The sequence below is a fragment of the Aythya marila genome (assembly GCF_965140915.1).
Source record: "Aythya marila genome assembly, chromosome: 14".
NCBI classification, from domain to species: domain Eukaryota; kingdom Metazoa; phylum Chordata; class Aves; order Anseriformes; family Anatidae; genus Aythya; species Aythya marila.
This window is the reverse complement of record NC_139055.1, coordinates 19,098,342-19,116,852: the sequence shown is the minus strand read 5'-3', so window position 1 is coordinate 19,116,852 and position 18,511 is coordinate 19,098,342. Positions and strand designations below refer to the sequence as shown.

General features: G+C 48.5%; 1 protein-coding gene across 1 annotated transcript in view; it reads right to left on the bottom strand.

Annotated features, from left to right (window-relative positions):
- Positions 1-18,511, bottom strand: part of KCTD16 (potassium channel tetramerization domain containing 16) — a 56,624-nt gene extending 38,113 nt beyond the window's left edge. Inside the window, exons 1-2 of the mRNA XM_082771590.1 lie at positions 18,028-18,511; positions 16,335-17,476 (exon numbers count right to left, since the gene is read on the bottom strand). Coding sequence (XP_082627716.1) covers positions 16,335-17,166 — 832 coding nt within the window. The 5' untranslated portion in view covers positions 17,167-17,476; positions 18,028-18,511. The remainder of the gene's footprint in view (positions 1-16,334; positions 17,477-18,027) is intronic.

Below are 18,511 nucleotides of genomic sequence, written 5' to 3'. Positions count from 1 at the left end.
CTAGAGACAGGGTAGCTGTGGGTTTGGAGGATTCAGGATTTATTTTTAAGAACAAGTGTTGACCCTGGAGTTACAGGAAACACCTGTAAGCTTCCATCTTGGGGCTAGGTTCCTAGTAAGGGCTAGTTAATCATGGCAAAGGCAACACAGCTGCTTCACGAGGCACCTGTTTTATAGGCACAGGCTGCTGGGGCTCTGGCTTTTTGGAGCAGGTCAGCTAGCAGGAGAAGTGTTGTCCCCAGTGATGGAGGGCCACTGCTTGCTCTTGTAAGTAAATCCCATGGGGCATCAAACAAAAGCAGCTGTTCTGCGTCCTTTCAAAGATCCATCTGACTTGTTTCTGTATTTCCTATTACCAGTAACCAGTGATGCACCAGAGAAAGTGCATGGGGTGGTCTTTAATGCTTGATGGCAACTTGCTAAGGAGAAAGCAGGAAGCCAATGCAGGGTCTGCTTTATCCTGCACTGCAGTAATGGCTCTAAGCACAGGGAAACCTTTCTTCTCTCATTTGTAGAAGCTAGCTCTGTATTTCTGTAACCTTGTGAGATATAAGTGAGTACAGGCCTTGTTTGGCACTTCTGGGACTGGCACCAGCACAGGCAGTGTACTGCTATCCTGGGCCTGAGCCCAAAGTCTCCCAGCGGTGAGCAGCACCACAGGCACTGCCCTGGGCACCCTCCTGCCTGTCCCTGTGGCTCTCAGCCCTTGCCTGCGTAGCTGTGGCACTGGGCTCTGGGTCAGGAGTGCAAGAAAAACTCTGAGTGTTCCCAGGGTCTGCAAGACACACAAAGTAAAGCTTCAGATATTCAGGCTAATGGAAGGACTCACTGAAATGCAGTTACACTCTTGATTTTCCAGCACTAGTGAATGGACACAGCAACCTCTCTGATTCCAAAACTAGTAAGATTTCTGTGTTTATACTCAGGGCCTTGAGATTAGTAGATGCCAGCAGCTGCTGAGCAAGGATTAATCAGGTGGAAGTGGCTTCCTTTGGGAACATACGGGCTGTGTTCCTGCCCTGCAGAAGGACGTTGCTGTGTACAAGGCTAGATCCAGGTGGACGTGGTCAGGACACTTCAGTAAGGATGTGAATGCTGTACATCCAAACAGCTCTTGGCAAGCTGCGTCTTTGTGCATTTGTCAAAGCTGATGTGTCCTTCAGAAGTGGCTGTGTCACTACGCCAAGGCAGTGCTGAACGCAGTGGAGCGTATGATGACAGGCAAAAATACGGATGAGCACTTTGACATACATACGGGCACCTCCTGGTTTGCATTTTCAGCTAGAAGTACGGGAAAATGCTTTAGATTAAAAATGTGATGTCTGGAAAGGTCTATAGCCTCCAGGCTCCTCTCAGCCCTGGCGGTGATGAACTGGCTTCTGCAGAACCCCACAGGGAAGGGGAGGAGATGGGCAGGACTGAACCGAGCGGCAGAGCTCAGGCACCTGCCCTTCCAGCAGTCTCCTGCCTCGGTCCCTCAGCTCCCCAGGAGGAAAGGACACAGAAGGGAAGAGCATTTCTGGAAAGGCTGTTGAAATATCCCTGACTTCAGTCATGCATAATTATGAATTTGGACTTAGGGTATCGCAGCTGGAAAATTGATAACAACGTTCTAGCAATGAGCACTGTTTACATAAACAGAAACACAAATGATCAAACATCCAATAACCTTATGCAAAGCAGTTTTAAAGGAAATATTTTTTCCTAACAAAACATTTTTTAAGGTTTAACTTAATCTGTTCTCTTCAGTTACTTTGTCTCTTGGGAATAAGCACATTAAAACAATGACAATCTGAACAAGCAAGAAAAGGCATTATAGTGTCATTATCAATACAAACCAACTTAAAATGCTTCCCATATGTAGAGGAGAGCTACAGCGTGATTGCAAACAAAATCTCTGATCACTTTTTCAAACAATGCCTAATCTGTTCTATAGCCACGGCTCTGTGGAAGCTGCATCTGCAAACAAAAATTACAGTATGTAACTAAAGTTGTCACCACAGCTGAACAAATACGTTCTAGCTAATATTTCACTTATTTCTCTGTTTTGGAATATATTCAAAATCAGGACACAACTTGCAAATGTCTTAATCACTGGTTCTTTTTCTGGGTTCCTCCATACAATGCTTCCCTGTGCCAATTGCTCATGAGCAGCACAGGACAGAAACACAACCCTGGAAGGCCAGAATTCAGACTGATGAAATCCAGGTGCAGGAAAATCCTTCTCCCCAAGGTGATGGTTTGTTATAAAACAGTACAGCAGACACCCAGAATATGGTACCTGAATTCAGTTGTGGGATGTCTCCTGTTTTTTAAATTCCTGGCCATATGGTGTAAGCAGTTGCCCTGACACGGGTCTTAGGGAGCAGTTTGATTTCTGAGCCCTTGGGATGCAGGTGGCATGGTGCATGGGAAGGTCTGCATGCGGATTGCTCGCTGCCTGTCCTAGGCTTGAAGAATAAATGTGCCAGGAGCATCTGTGTTAGGGGTGGACTGCTGGACGTGCTCAGTTTTGTAGCCTGAGGACTCTGCCATTGCCTGTAAGGCCCCTGCTGAGCACTAGTCAGGGTCTTTCCACCCAGACAGAAGGACCCTAAATGCGGAGACAGGAGCCTCAGTGGTCAGAGGGAAAGCAGGGAGGTGGCTCCTGCCTGCGAGATCAGCGCTGCAAGGAGCACACGATGCTGCCTGGCGGCCTCACACACAGCAGGTCTCTGTAGTGTGAAAAGGAACCAGAGTGAGGAGGGGCCGGGGGGCTGGGGCTGTGGCTGCTGGCACCAGCTGGGGACACAGCTCCCGCAGGGCCGCATCCTGCTGCAGGACCTGAGCTGATGCCAGGCTTGGGGGAAAGGGGGAGACATCCTTCACATCCCACAGCAGTTTGGGCTCTGAAGGCAATGCTTCAAATGTGATGTGAAGAGCAAAATGTTAGCAGTCCAGAGCTCCTTAACCTCCCCATTCAGAAGCAGCAATATGAACTTTCAAACATTTTCCCTTCTGGGGGAGAAGGTGGCTGGGTGTGTTACCGCACGGTGCCCTTACTCTGGTGCTGCTCTCTCCAGTCCCAGTAACAAGGGGAAAAACACACTGGCTACAGTAAGGAAGCAGCTGTGAGGATGCAGTGACGTCAAGTTGCTTCCATATACAGTCTTGTAATGTTTTTTCATGAAATATTCATAACTTGTCCCATCCCCATTAGTACTTCTGCACCTGCCGGAGCTGTGGAGCAGGAACGGTGCCGTGTGCCCTTGCCTGCTCCGCTGGTGCTGCACAACCACTCCTCCCCGGTGCTCCCAGAAAACACAAATTAGCTGAAACACCCCTGGCTACTGCGCAGGCTGCTCAGTCAATGTCATCTTAACTGGGATAATTACGGAAAATACTAATTATCAGTAATGGGTGGGAGGTTATGATTTCTTGTGTTCTGGGAGATCCCGAGAGCCCTCCGCACGTCAGCGTGGCTGCCCTGAGGGATGAGCCTGGGCACTGCCCCTGCAGCACCCCTGGGAGCAGGACGAAGGGGAAGGGTCCCCACACCCCGGCCAGCACTGCTGCCTTTTGGGATGGGAATGGCATCTTCTGAACACTGCGGGCCCTAACGAGTGCTTGGGGCTTGTTTGCATGCAAGAGGAATGAGCAATGGCAGCAGGCATGAGGGAGGATGAATGAACCTGATTATACCTACACCTGCAACTGTTGTCTTTGCCCTTACGCCATATGTTTGCCTTGTCTTTTGTGGAAACCTTCTCTGCAGCTGTTATTGCCAGGATGTAAATGTGAAATGCATCAAGGACAGGTAAGAGACCAAGATTTATTTTTGCTGGTCCAGTCACTTGGCCACAGCCAGACCTCAGAAATGCATTCCCTTGTTAGCAGTAAGCCTGCAGGTGCTTGCTCACAGAGTTAACCCTTGGGGCGTGTTCCTTTCTTCAGATGAGAGATCTCACCTGCCTGCAGCTCACTTCAAAACCTTCAAAGCCCTTCCGTGGATTACGGGACATGAGGCCAGAGAAATGGTATGGAAAATGCACACAGGTGCTTCATGCAAAGCACTGATGTCTTTGCATGAAAATCAGTGCTGTGTGGTGGGTGTGAAGTGGTTCACTGAGGGGCAGAGGCTGAGCAGAGCCAGGCACTGGCTGTGCCCTGAGCTGCACCCCTTACCATGGGTCTCCTGCTCTGTGTGCGGCACCAGGCCTGGGGGAATCAAAAGGGCCACTGGGAAGGAAACTACCAGTACAGAGAACGAGGAGTTTTAGGCAGAAGTAGATGTTTTCAATCTAAAGTTACAAGGAAAAGAGATGACAACATGGGCACGTGTGCATGCACACACAGAAAAGAAAAAAATGACAAGGAGAGAAATAATAGCCAAAAGTAATTTGTTCCTAACCTGTTAAAAATAAAAATAGCTGGTGAACAAGTTCACTACGTGGACCATCTGCATTTCATAAGCATAAGTTAAAATCCTGACACCATCTGTTCAACTGGAATTTTAATACTGTACCAATATGCCAAACCACAATTACGTTAGCAAGGACAGCAGCCTCCTCATTTACCAGCAACTCGCTGCCATGCTTTAATGAGACGGGGGACCTAAAAGCAGCCAACTGGGAGCAAAATGAAACGGGCTGCTTGCTGCTGCCCCTGGCATGGGGCGGGCAGGCGGTGGGACCCGGGGAGCCGCCCTCACAGCCACAGCGTAACCAGGTGATGTGGGCAGGAGTTGAAGGCTAAAAAGCAAAGAGAATAAAGCCTCTGGATTGTCACAGTGTAATTTGTTCGCAGTGCCAGCAGTGCATGTGCCATCCCACAGAGCTTGCTGCCTCGGTGAAGTCCTTCCAGAGGAGAGATCCATCATGGCCCCGATGGGGTCCGAGGCAGCTGGCACAGCGCTGCTTGTCGTGGCTCGGAGCTTGCTACCTGCCCGGCACCCGCTGCAGCCGCCTCTCCTGCCTGCGTCTGTCGCTGATGCACCACAGAGATCCTGGCTGGCACCACGGATTCGGGTTGAGTTTGAATTTGATGGCAAATGTAAATTTTGTGAAGTGTCTAAAGAAAACCCTCTCTTGATAAATGAGCCAAGCAAGATTTACACCATCCTTTAACTAATTAGTCCTAGGGAGGCTGGTGAAAGCCTTTGCAGAGTTTTTATTGGTTCTTGAGGGGAAAAAATCCATTGAAAAGTGGAAATTAATATAGCATCTGTCAAACCTTCTTCAGTGACTTTTTTTTTGCTTAGCAGTAGTCTATAGTTACAAGCCATACATCATGTTCTGTATGTCTTAGGATCAATTTCTTCAAGCAAGAAACTTAGAAATGTGTTCCTTTTCCACTGTAAATGATGTAAAATGAAAGAAACTGAGGCAGGAGAGGCGAGGAAGGCAAAATACTGACAAGTGAATAAATCTTAAAGACATAACACAAACATTTTTTCCTGATCAATGGAACTATATAAGCATGCTCATGAAATTTAATTAAGTTCTGCGCCTCAAAGAAATCCATGTGCAATAGTTCAGTGTAATTATTTATTTACTGTCTGCCATGTAGCTTTTAGCTTTCATCCAGAAAATGATCGGTTTCTGCTGCACTTTCGTGAGCAGGTGCGCAGCAAGGAGGCAGCAACTCGAATGGTTTGTGAGAAGGTTTCCTCTCCTCTCCCAGCCTGTGTGTCGACTGCCTGCTCACGAAGAAAACCTACGGCTGTGTTTAGGCACACTTCAAGTACGATCTGGTTTGTATCAAAGCCACCAGCACAGGTTTGTTTCCGTATGTGGACTCCTGCAGCTTTAGGCCCTGCACCATGCTGGCATGCAGCACCGTGCACAGCCCCTGCTCCCTGCCCCATGGTGCACAGAGCCCTTGGTGCTCAGCCTGCAGGGGGACACTTCCCCTGCTCGCAGAGGACCAGGACACATCCTGCACCACATCCTACAGCAGCAGCCCCTAGGGACGTGCTTGTGCTGCCACCAGCCGCACGCAGCAGCCCAGGAGGCAGCCAACCTCTTGGCACAGCACACGGATAGGTGAGTGAGCCATCCAGCCGCTGCTTCGTGCCCTTCTTGCCTGGGCGAAGGGGGCAGTTTCACTATTTTCCTTGAAGGCTGAGATTTTCAGAATCTGAAGATGTATGGATGTCACGTTCCTCGAGACAAAGCAGATGACTTTTTTATCTTCTGTTTTTATCTTTCTGTTTCTGAATTGCCATGTTTTCGTGCAACAATTTTTCCCAAAGGAGAAGATGTTTAGATCCAGGATTTGGTTTCAAACCCCACAGGGGTTTGAATCTGTCAGTTTGGATTGGGTTTCCACAAACTCATCTCTTTGTAGGATGCAAATCTGTAGCATTGCATCCGTTCGGCTTGTTTCATCTGTAACACTAAGCCCAAAAGAAGAAATAGCTGAACAGTAGGGGGTCCTGTTTGGGAAGGAAATGAACAAAATCCAGTTCTGCTGCCAGCAGATGTGGATGCTATGGGAGCCGTGGCTTCTGCCTGTTTACATCCAGACCTTAATGACTCCCTGATCTTTGTCTGGGCTGGCAGAGGTGCCATGGCCTTGGCAGAAGCTCCCTGGGGAATCAGCAAGGAGCACAGCGAGCAGGGGCCTGGCCTCTCCCCAGCAGTGGGGATCTCACCGAGGTGTGGGAATCCTGCCCATCGACCCAGCGGGCACTGACCTTTCAGTCCCTTTGCAACAGACTGCAGCTTCTGCCTCCACCTGGGGGACCCTTCAAAGCAACTGAGTCTTTAATCAAATCTTTACTCGTGGAAGCATTTTCATCAGCATCCTTATTTAAATATTCTTTGTCTACTTAAAATAAGGGAGGCCAGCTTTCTATCTGCAGACTCTGCCCTGGAAGAAGGGAATGAATTATTCCTCAGGTAATATAAGTGCATTGACTTGAGAGAATAGGGGATTTGTTCTCCTGAATGCTCACAAATGAATGAAATCAAGCACACCTAGGAACGATTCCTGCCCAGCTACGAAACACATGCCTGTACATCCTGATAGCTGTGGTTTCACCAGAAAGTAACAGCACCTGGGGCCTGCACGTGGTTTAGGTTAAACATCTAAAAATTAAAAAGTTTAATCAAGCTATGGGTGCAGAACCCCTCTAACCTTACAAGGGTTTAAATGCCAATGGCAGGATTGAGAGAAAGTCATCCTATCCCGAAATGCCAGGAATGGCAGAGAGGTAAATTGGACAGAAAAAAAGCATTCAGGTTACAGCATGTCCTGATAAAATTAATGAGACTAAAGGAACCCACCTTCAGGAAATTGTCAGCAATATCTTTCAGATACTGACCTATCAAGAAAGCACAGCTGTACTTAAGTACACTGGATAAAATTATTATATGAAATAATGAGATATCTTCCATAACAAGTCTCAAATTAGCCAAGCTGCACGGGAGCAGCCACTTTTGTCAGTGGAAAGGGACCTTACAGGGATAATGCCCTGCAGAAATGCTTGGTCCTTCAGCTGCATCCTTACTGAGCTCATCAAAGCTTTTGCAATTAACCTGAGGTCTTCATATTTACTCTTTTATCTATCAATATATCAAATAACATTACATATTATTAAAAATAATGGGAAAAAAATCTTACAAAATACAGTACTACTCATGCATAAAAATGATATTACAACTGATCTGTACTGGGCCATTAATTCAGAAATACAATTTCCCCCCTTAATTCTACAAGAAGGTACTCGTTTTTAAGGAAGATTTGCTTATAAACCAGGGGTAAATCTTTTTTTCCCACAGTTATGCTGTGGTGTTGCGCTAAACAACCACCAGGCACTCGCTTGAGGACCAGTTCCCTGCACAGGCTTTGACGATGACCTGACAGCTAAGAGAGAAACCCAAAGAAAGCTATTCATCAAATTCCTCCTTACTGATGTCTGCATGTTAGAAGCGCGGAGACTTTATGTTTTCAATGAAGCATCTCATTTTTTTCAGCAGCCCCCGCCTTCTGCTTTGATGCCCAGCCTACGCTCAGTTGCCATATGACACCACGCTAAGGCAAAGACTGCAAGAGAAAATTCTAATTCGATATGAAAGCTCCCATTGCCAATACAGGTGTTACATTTAGTTTAACTGAAGATCAGTAATCACGTTCTCCTATGAGTATGCAAACAGTAAATTTGTAAAAAGCCGCCTTCTCTTTCCAGGCTTGAGCTTAGCCTCTGTAATCCTTCTGTTGCTATATGGAACAAAATGTTCAACTTCCCCACGCTACAAGTGAAAACCCTGAGCTGAGAAAAAATCAGCTCTTCGTAGGAGCATAAATAAACATATTTTCAAGCTCTCTGATGGCATGCTCACTCCAGCTTTGCTCTGAGATTTTGGCCTTGAGAATATTTAAAGTGCAAAATTCAGCCAAAATCAGCATGTTCCACTGGGTTCTATTTCAGCCTGATTTAATTCTGGTGTAAAAATATATTCTGATTCAGTTTGATGGAAATTCAGTCTGAAGTTCTTAAAATAAGACTCCTCCAAAATACGCAGGGAGAGAGAGCTTTTTCTTTTGGTTTGGCTGCCGGGCCCTGGACAAAGAGGGGTGCAGGAGCAGAAGTGCTGCAGCCCCGTCCCCACGTGCAGTCAGAGCTCCAGCCGGAGGCAGCGCCTTCATGCTGCTCTTCCCTCTGGAGTACTTCTGGGCTGGGAATGCAGTAAAAACTTGGATTCATGCTCCTGTTTGAAATTAAAGATTTGGGGCTGCTGTACTTTTTAAATTTGGGGGCTCAGCGCTGTGGTGAGCTCAAGGCTCTCTGTAGGGGCCCCGAGGAGGCAGCAGGGATGCCGAGGTGCTGGGACACCCGCCTCTGGAGGCATGGGCCAGTGATCACAACTCCCTCTAGCCAGCCAGACCCAGCGTTTGTGCAACCAAGTGATTTGTACGCAAGGTTCTCACAGTGGATTACAAACCAAGGCAGCCAGGGGTTTCTTCACTGCATTTTGGGTAAAGGAATATTTTAGCTGCCTTAGCAGCTAATCAATAAGCTCCTATAAATTGCTAATCACTGTTAGTAGATTCAGAACAAGTACTAAAAAAATTTTAACGCCAGTAGTTTATGAACCAGCTTCCTAAACTCATCCAGTTATTACAGCTGCAGAGTGCTCACACCAACCCTCGGCTTATGGACGGAAGGTATTTTACATGACTGGTAGTCGATACAGAGCGGTCAGCAGGATCACACTCTAATCGAACAGTTTATATTTATGGCTATTTCAACAATGCTCATAACCAGCTATTGAAATGTAAAAAGTATTATCACAATTCCAGGCTTCTCACTTTTTAAAAAATATTATTGGAAAACTAATGTAACAAGATAATTTGACAAAATTAAGGAAAACAGCCTACACAGTACTCTGATGTCCAGTACGCTGCTCATCCCTATTTTATTTGTCCAGGTCCTACTAGCAGAGATAAAACCAAAGGCCATTCACTCCAAAAGAAAGTTCTTAGGAAGGCTTTAGTAAGGGCCAGTAGCACCAAAATAAAAAACCAGCCTCCCACATGACCAGTACAGGGAGATGTTACTGCTGTAAGCTCAATTACATCGTCAGGTTTAAAACTCGACATCCATTGTTCCTTAAGATTTACCCTAACCTTGTGCACCTGAAGCATTGGGTTAACATCAGGCTGCGTAACAGTGGCAGAAATGTTTTATGTTGTTCCAGTATTAACTTGAGCATGCCTTCTGAAAGTAGCGGGCTGAAATTGCTCACGGAAAATTCATTGGAATGTCCAATTCATTCACCGTTACATTTTAGACACAACTTAAGAAATTCCATCAAGTCTACCTCCTGTCTGTTTTCTTCCTTTATAAAAAATGGTTTTGAGTTAGATTCATAAAAGGTTACTGCTACTCTTTTCAAAGATGTAATTTAGATTTTGCTTCTTGTCTCTATATTTACTGTATGTTAGACTTGAACTTGAAAAGCCGAAAAAAAGGAGAAGAAACTGAGAAAATGTTGTGGTTACAAATTTAAACAAATCCAGGATGACTTGAAAAAAAAAAACCTGCTGCAAGGAAGTGTTTGCCTGTATATACAATATGTTGCTGATATTCATTGAATGGCAAATATCTGTGTTATGTTTTCTTATTTACACTCCTTGCTCTTTCTGATTTCTTTTTTCCTTCGAACCACCACTACATTTCAGCAGGTTTTAGAAAATGCCTGAGCCCATCAGATGGAGCAAAGCTCTGGAAGACTGGCTGCTGGGGGCGATTCCTCCCTGCTCTGCAGAGACCAGCCCAGCAAGACTGGAATATTTTCACCTCTAAGCCACAACCCCACGTGCCGAGCTGTCCTCCCTCCGAACCTGGTGGGCACAGGCTTGGTGCCTGTTCCTCATCTGCCCCGACGGCAGCTCAGGGCCGTCTCACAGGGACGTCTCTGTGTGTTACAGTAAGGGGACCAGCCGGTCCATGGAAATGTACCGTGGGCTCTCACACACACCGTTCCTGGAAAACATCCAGCTCCAGAGGGGCTGGGCTGCAGTTTAAAATCCAGCGATAGTTTTCCTAAATGCCAGCCCTGCAGCAGCGGGCCTCCCAGTGCAGAGCCAGTACTCCCAGCATCTCCCCGTACTGCACTGGGCCTGCACGGCCCTTCTGGTGGCTGGAAACAACAGAGGAGTCCCAAAATCAGGCGAAGGCAAGGCCCCTGCCTCTTCCAGCAGGGCTCACCCTGCCGCGGGAGCTCACGGCAGCGCAGAGGCCCTCTGAGCATGGGCAGGTTCGTGTTCTCCTGGCAGGAATCCTGCCTGCAGCGGAGGGAGGATGTGCACCATTAAGTTGTACTCTGGAGCGGCAAGATAACAGATCTATATATTCATGTTAAACATCTATATTGAGCACTCGGGTCGATGAAGATCCTACCGAAGGGATACGGAATGCCAGCCAGGCTGTGAACACCGGGTAGCGACAAAGGCCAGCACACAACGGCCACCCGAGCGGGTTCCCAAACGTCACTATTCGTACATCTCCACAATGAAGCCTGAGCCCTGTACCCACCCAGTACACTCTTTTTACCAAGCTTTGCTTCAGTTACCCACTGAGCTGAAGATTTTTAGACTAATCTAACAATCAGATTTGACATTATTGGTTTCCAATAAATAATAGCATTTTTCATCTGTGGAACAACTCTAATCAAACTGACAGCCTCTGCAGGCTTTTCAGTCTGCCATGACAAAGTGGGAAAGCATCACCCATCGCTCAGGTACGAGCAGAAAGCTGGGAGCAAGGTCCTTGTGACTCTTTGAATACGCTAACAGACCTGGCTGACCGCGCTACGCCCCCACCACGTGCAGACGAGCATCCTTGTGAGAGCTCCGAGTTTTGGTCAGCCATCTCCTGGCTACAGGAAAGAAAGACTGCATTATTCATCGGCTTAGATTTTATTTTGTTATCTCTTAGGTCATTTTTATCTTCGCTGATTTAAAGCCAGACAAAACAAACTACAAGAACATACAGGTCTATCAGTTTTAAGGTATAGGGAAATTGGTGGTTTCTCTTCTACATCTAAGCCTTTGACAGCAGAGCTGTAGGTGTCACTGCACAAGAGGGTTCATCTTGTTAGGCAAATTTCTGCCACGCAGTTCATTTACGAGTCAGCGATACGCACATCAGCTCAATCTCTTTTAGCTCTGCTCACACATACAGAGGGGCTGGCTGCGGGCGGCTGCATTATTCCCAGGGGATCGTGTTGTATGGATGACACCAGGATCACCCCAGGGATGCATGTCCAGTGAACAGCCATCAGAGAGCCCTCGCAGAGGGTATCACAGCATTGTGGAATCATACAATATCCAAGTTGGAAGGGACCCACAAGGCTCATCGAGTCCAACTCCTGGGTCCCCAAAGGATCGCCCAAAAAAATCAGACCATGTGTCTGCTCAGCTTTCCTTCTGTGCAGCCCCAGCCAAGAGGTCTCATCTGTTTAACCCAGAACCTGAAATCTACTTCAGAAATACCTCAGCCTCCTACCAGCAAGTGACAATGACACCCAGCCAACATCCTCATGAAGGAGGGAGGCGAGGAGGCCAGCATTTAGCACTGCCACTAGAGCCAGTGGAGGCAGCACCCGCCCTTCAGCAGCAAGATCCTTGTTGGCTAACTGCTGGCTATTGGAGATGCAGGGCCAGGATTGCCCCACGGTGTCCTTGGAGCATTTGCAGATGCTTGAGCTTCAACCTGCGCACAGATGTGAAGTGTCTGGTGCAAGGAGAGGCTTAAGCGCACCAGGCCATTTGTTCTCATTGCCTCACACTTGCTCAGACTTTGCAAATGGCCCCAGGAAGGGCAGGGACAGGCAGCTATCTCAACCTCCATATTCTTTTCAGCCAGTGAACTTGAAGGAGCTTTTCTCAAGCCCTCTCCACCTGCCTGTTGTGGGGAAACATTTGGGATAAATTGCAGGCTTGACGTCTCTAACAAATTCTCTTGGTGTAGCTGTCAGTACCCCCATCTTTTCCCTAGTTCTTTCCCTCCAGATTGTGTGTGAATTTTCTCACCCTTTCCTCCATCTGTACTTCTATATTTGCTCCGTTTTGCCTAGTGTCTCTCCTCTCCCCCTCCTTTGCTGCTCCAGCTGAGCAGAGGGCACCCGGCGCCTCGTGCTGTGAGCCGTGCCCCTGGCCGGGGAGCCACGCGAGCAGAGGCAGGGGCAACCACAATGTGCTGCAGTCAAGACCTCCCCTCTGCAGCAGGGACTGTTCTGAGAGCCTGTTACAATCCCTGCTGCTGAAAAGCAGAGAGAAGAGACATGCCACGGGGTCCTGGAGGACACAGTGATACCCTGAGGGGCTAAAATGCATCTTCTCCCCATCGCAGCCCGCCCCACAGCCACATCACGCTGCTCCCAGCTGCTCTGCAGACACGTACACGCAGTGCCCTGTCGCTGACCTGCTGCCTGAAGCTAAGCCCTCCTCCTCCTCCTCCATCTCCAGTCTGTCGTGTTGCACTTCTGGCACCCACAGCATGCATGTGTAGGACGGTCACCCACAGTCCGGGCAGCTCTGCACGCCTGGATCCAAGCGAAAAGGGCTGGTGTGTAGGTTACGGGACGTGGTGAGGGAGAGCCTGCTTCTGGCACTGCGAAGCCAGGAATGGGGCCAGGCTACAGAAGGCTGAGCCAGCCCATATGCTTTAACACCACCACCACCGCCACCCCCCCAGCACGCACCAGATGTTCCCCTGTGCATCTGTGATTCATCCCATTGTAGAGGCTGGAGACAGCTTAAAGTGAAGATCTAAGCAGAGGCCATCACTCTCTTCAAAATCTGAGTGTTTGGGGTGGGGTTTTACTTCAAGATCATTGACAAAACAGGAGGGAAAACCACTGAAGTGTTCAATTCAGAAATCCAACTGTAGGTAGTATTTTATTTTATTTTTTAATTTCATTGGCACAACAGAAACTGGAGGGAAAGGAGATGCATGAGCGGAACCCCCATCCCTTCCTCCACTCGTGCCCCACCTGCGAGCAGGAACACAGGCTGCAGCTCCTGCCCACCCACCACTCAGCGACTGCGTTTCAAAGAACTGCTTAATTATGGGCCTAATGGCTCAGCACAGCCCGTCTCCAAACCCTGCTTCGCCTTGGCCTACTTGAAGCTGGAGCGGAGCCCAGCTGCGCTCCCAGGATTGCACTGTCATCCTGTGTGCGGGCTCTGCAGCCCATCTCACCACCCACTCAGCAAAACAGCTGCAGGTTTGCTGTTCTGGACGCTTTCTGCGTGCCCTGCATTTCGGGAAAAGCTCCTCCACGGAGAACACGAATCTCCCATTAGCCTTAATAGCACCTAAACTTGAACGAGGGGATAAACTATCATACAATATTAATCATGCAACGCTGTTAACAGCACGCACTGTACCCATGTGAATAGCTGCACGGTTTACACCCCCATCAGCCCATCTGATCTGCTTCCAGAAGGATTTGTACGTGAAGAATGCTCTTTATCTTCATGCCAACCACAGCTATTTACCTTCTGAGGAGTATTTGGAGCACGCTGTGTATTTGGTGCATCAAAACACTGTTTTCCCCCCTATTCTTCCTCCTTTGGGAACAGTCATCCCTTCTCAGCTCTCGACCCCCTCAGCCGTGCATTTCGCAGCAGCTAGTGAGCTGCTCTGCGACGACCACCTTTGCATCTGCCTAACCAGTTGTTTTAGACACCGCCCATGTTTAGGACCATTAACCTGACTGCAACAGCTTGATGAATTAATGCTAATATAGACACAGTTGGCAGCTTCTAATTAAATAATTATGGCTAAACAGCTGCAGAGAAGTTGTAATATTCCACTAGAACGCCAGATGTCAATTTTATTGGTCCTCAAAGTTTAAAATGAAAGCCTTTGGGAGGTTTGGAAAGAGGCTCCTTTTGCTCCAGTGAATTCTGCAGGCACCGTGCTCCTCCCTGCACCCAGCTGCAGCCAGAGCCCATGCACACCGCCAGGAACCTCTGCAGCCCCCAGCAGCTCCAGCACAGCGAGCAGCAACCAGCATGAAGTGAACAGGGAGAGCTGGATTGAGATAAAAGAGTGGTTCGGCATCACAGTCATTGCTTTACCTAGGGAGGACCCTTGGAAAAATCCATCTCTGAAACTGTACCAGTGTCAAAAATAGACAGAACCAGTAAGAACCAAATGCAAAGCGTGTTGACTGGATACGTCTTTCCAAGAACTTTAATTGGATTGGGCATTCTGTGTATTGGTGGGAGATTTTGTGATGCCTGCTATAGATTTCCACTCTCCAAAATTTGTAAGGTACCTCTCATCTCGGTACCCTAACTGTAATGATGTGGGAGCAAAAGGCAACCTTTAAAGGTAAAAATTCAATTCATATGGGAGTCAGTAGATTGTGTTTGTTAATTTGTGTAGAACCTACTTTCATCCTCTCTTCAATTAGCAAAACATTGAGCCTATAAAGAACTTTTCTTCCTGATTCTAAATTTAAATACAATTTATTCTAATCCATTCCTTTAGCTACATGAATTGTTCTCCTCTAACTTCTACAAGACGCTATAATTTTCAAACACGAGAAGCCTAATAATAGAAATCATCTATCCTTGTTAGCATATGAGCCGATCCAAGACCTCTGAACCATTTTGCTAAGAAATCCAGCTAGAAAACTAATTTTACATAAATCTGTGCATGTCAAAAATACAGATAGCTCTTTAGGATGCTAACTTAAGCATCATTACATAAGCAGCTTAGGGTTGCCTGTTGAGCTGAGACACGAGTAGATGGCGCTGAACCCAGCGTTACACACCAACTATTCACTTCCTGATACATCTTTCATCTAAAACTTTTGTCAGCTCCCCACATTACCAAGCCTGCCAACTGTAAGCATTGCACACACCGTGGCAGATCTGCAGGCAAAGCAATTTTTATCCTTCCTTAAATCCCTCTGCCCAAAGCAGCAGCTGGCTGAAGCCCATTTGTACAAATGGACTGGGAAAATGTTCCATCCTTCACCCTCTTTAGATGAAAATGGAAGAAAACATCCTCACGAACCTCTTGCACATTTAAGCACAGCAGTTGGGGAACGATTTTCTGATACAGAATTATAGAATCAAAATCACCCTCGTGTTACCATTGGTAACAGTACCTCTACCTGAATATCAACTTAGAAAGTTAATGAGCCTGCTAGAGCTATCAGCTAAAATTACCACAACAGTATGTGATCTGATGTGATTGCAGTAAGCAGGGCAGATACTTCTCATTATGAGGACTGTTTTTCATAGGCATGTTGCATAACAAGGCACAGCAACTCGCCTCTCTCTGCTCTGAGCCCTCATTTCAGAGCACATCAGTTGGCTCTGAGAAGGCTCCCCGTTGAAAAGCAGCCAGGGGGACGGGATTTTGTTTTCCCTTCCCTGCACGTAAGTGTGTCGGGTTTGCTGACAGATGGTTTGGCTGACTATGCTTGACTATTATCAAGCAGCTTTTACCTTTGCAAATTGAATCCCGTTTGAAGATTTTCTGTAATTAAATCTGCAGCGCGTTTGCAAGGCTCCCATCGCATCGCGCTCGCACGCAGAAGTGTGCAAGGCCATGGGATGGCTGAGCTGCTCAGAGGCGCGGAGCCTTCGCCGCGGGGATGGGCGCTTTTGGCAGTCTGTGCTGCCACCTAGCCAAGACCAAGGCACCGAGTTCAGCCCTGCTTTACCTTTTGCAAGCTTAAACTGAAGAATATCACCCCAGATCAAAATTAAGCTGCAGCAGACACAAGGAAATTTGCACTTTCTGGGCTTTGAGAACCGCACGGTCAGAGCCAGGCTTCGAACAGGCAGTGATGCCTCCCTTAGAAATGCCTCGTACTTACGGTAGAAGACATATTCGGTGTAGCTGGACCAGACCTTGTCGTCAGTGTACTGATTGACAAAGGAAGCCGTCACAGAGGAGTTGCAGGCCACCATGTGGAATCCACACTCGGATAACATGTCGAAAGCCCTCTCCAGATGCTTGAACTTGAGATAAAACCTGGAGGTGTACCTTTCTGGAGCTCTGTCTGGGTCTCTGCTTTCATTCAAACTTTCTCCAAAGACCTCTTTGACCAGAGCAATCCTTCCACAAACCAAAATCCTTGGGACCCTCCTGAATTTGGCATCTGCTTGGCTCTCCCTGCCAATAGTGCATGACCCCCGGTACCCAATGGTAATGAATCCCCACTTCCGATCCGATGGTAAGAGCGACGAGGGGGGGCATATTCTCGTGTCACTGCCTTGGGAGACCTCTTCATAGTCACTGTGGCAATAATCATCGGGGCTTTGCTTGTTGTCGTCGGGAGTCAGCAGTTTGACCAGGTCCGGGAGCTGGAAGTACTCAGCCTCTCTCTTGAGCCTCCCCTTCTCTGGGAAGTGGTCGGGCAGAACCACTTGCTTGTCCCTGAGATAGTCCAGAATATAGCGGAAAAGAAAGCCATCTCTGTCGATGAAGAATCTTCCCTTGGAGTCCTTAGCCAGATCGTTGGCTGTGTCTCTTTTTGGGGTGAACATTTTCCACAGCAGGGAGTGAGGGGTGCCAACCAAGGTGGAGTGGCGAGTGAAGTAAACCTGGCCACCCACGTTTAGCTCCACGACCTCTGGGAAGGAGTGCAGCCCGGTCCCCTGCTCCCGAGCAGGAAGGTAAGTCCTGCAGTTGCCACTTAGAGCCATTGTATTTTAAAAAAGAAACCAGCAGCAAGGAGCAGCAGGACGGTCGATCACGGCAAAGTGTAGAATAAGGCTCCCAACATCAAGAAGAAATGGGGTGAAAGGAAAGAGGAAACAAAAGAAAAAAAAAATAATAAAGGTTTGTCTAAAACAAATGGGAATTGTCCATGGATAACTGTGTGGCAGAAGTGGCTTGTATCCTAAGCCATAAGGGCTGTAGAGCAATCACTTCACGAAATGCAATCACATCATCAGATCTTCCAACAAAGCCATCAAAATCAAGGTCAAGCCAAGCCTATGATCCTTCACGGGTCTGTTAAAAGGGAAAACAAAACAAGACACAAATTATTCTCTTAAGCATCCCAGAAATTGCAACAGAGAGAAGCCGATGGTTTTTGAAAGCAGCTAGCTTCCTGCTAAACAGATCTATTTTTGCCAAGTTCTGCGTTTCTTTTCCCAAGTACTGACCAAGGGGAGGACTCTGTGTGACCCCACGGTTTAAAGACAACACAGGGTTCATTTCAAACAAGCATCTGCTTTAGACATGCAGCTGAGGCAAGGGGAAGGGCAGCTCTTACCTTGGTTACAAGTAACGCACAGCTCTGTGCAGCAAAGCAACATCTCAGGACACTCAGAACACACACACAGGCACACAGAGCCCGCTTAGCACCAAATCCGGTCCCGGCAAGGGGCAGCAAAGGCAAGAAAAGTGCTCTCAGCAACATCCACGGAGATCCCAAGAGTTAAACCGAGTCACAGGAAAGTTAACCGCGGCAGGTGCCGAGAGGAAGCGGTACACACAGCACGGCGGGGAGGGGAGGAAGAAGAAAAGAGCGAAAAGCGCAAAACCCCCATAAATCCGACCGGGGTCCTCGGAGCGGGGCCGGGCAGGGCGGCGGTGGGCGGATGACTTGCAGAAACCCCGCGCTACGGCCGGCCGGGCTCCGGCGGCTCCCGCGGCGGCAGCGGCCCCGGGCCGGGGGGCGGCGGGGACATGGCCGGGGCGCCGCGGGGCTGCCCGGTACGGTGCGCTCCGCTCCGGTACGGTGCGCTCCGCTCCGGTCCGATACGGTGCGCTGCGCTGTGCCGAGCTGCCCGCCGCTCCCGCTGCTCGGCTCGGCTCGGCTCGGCTCAGCCCAGCTCGGTGCGGCTCAGCCCGGCTCAGCTCGGCTCGGCTCGACCGGCACGGCTCAGATCAGCCCGGCTCAGCCCAGCTCGGCACGGCTCAGCTCGGTGCGGCTCAGTTCAGCTCAGCCCGGCTCGATGCGGCTCAGCTCGGTGCAGCTCAGCTCAGCCCGGCTGGGCTCGGCTCGGTGCAGCTCAGCACAGCTCAGCCCGGCTCAGCTCG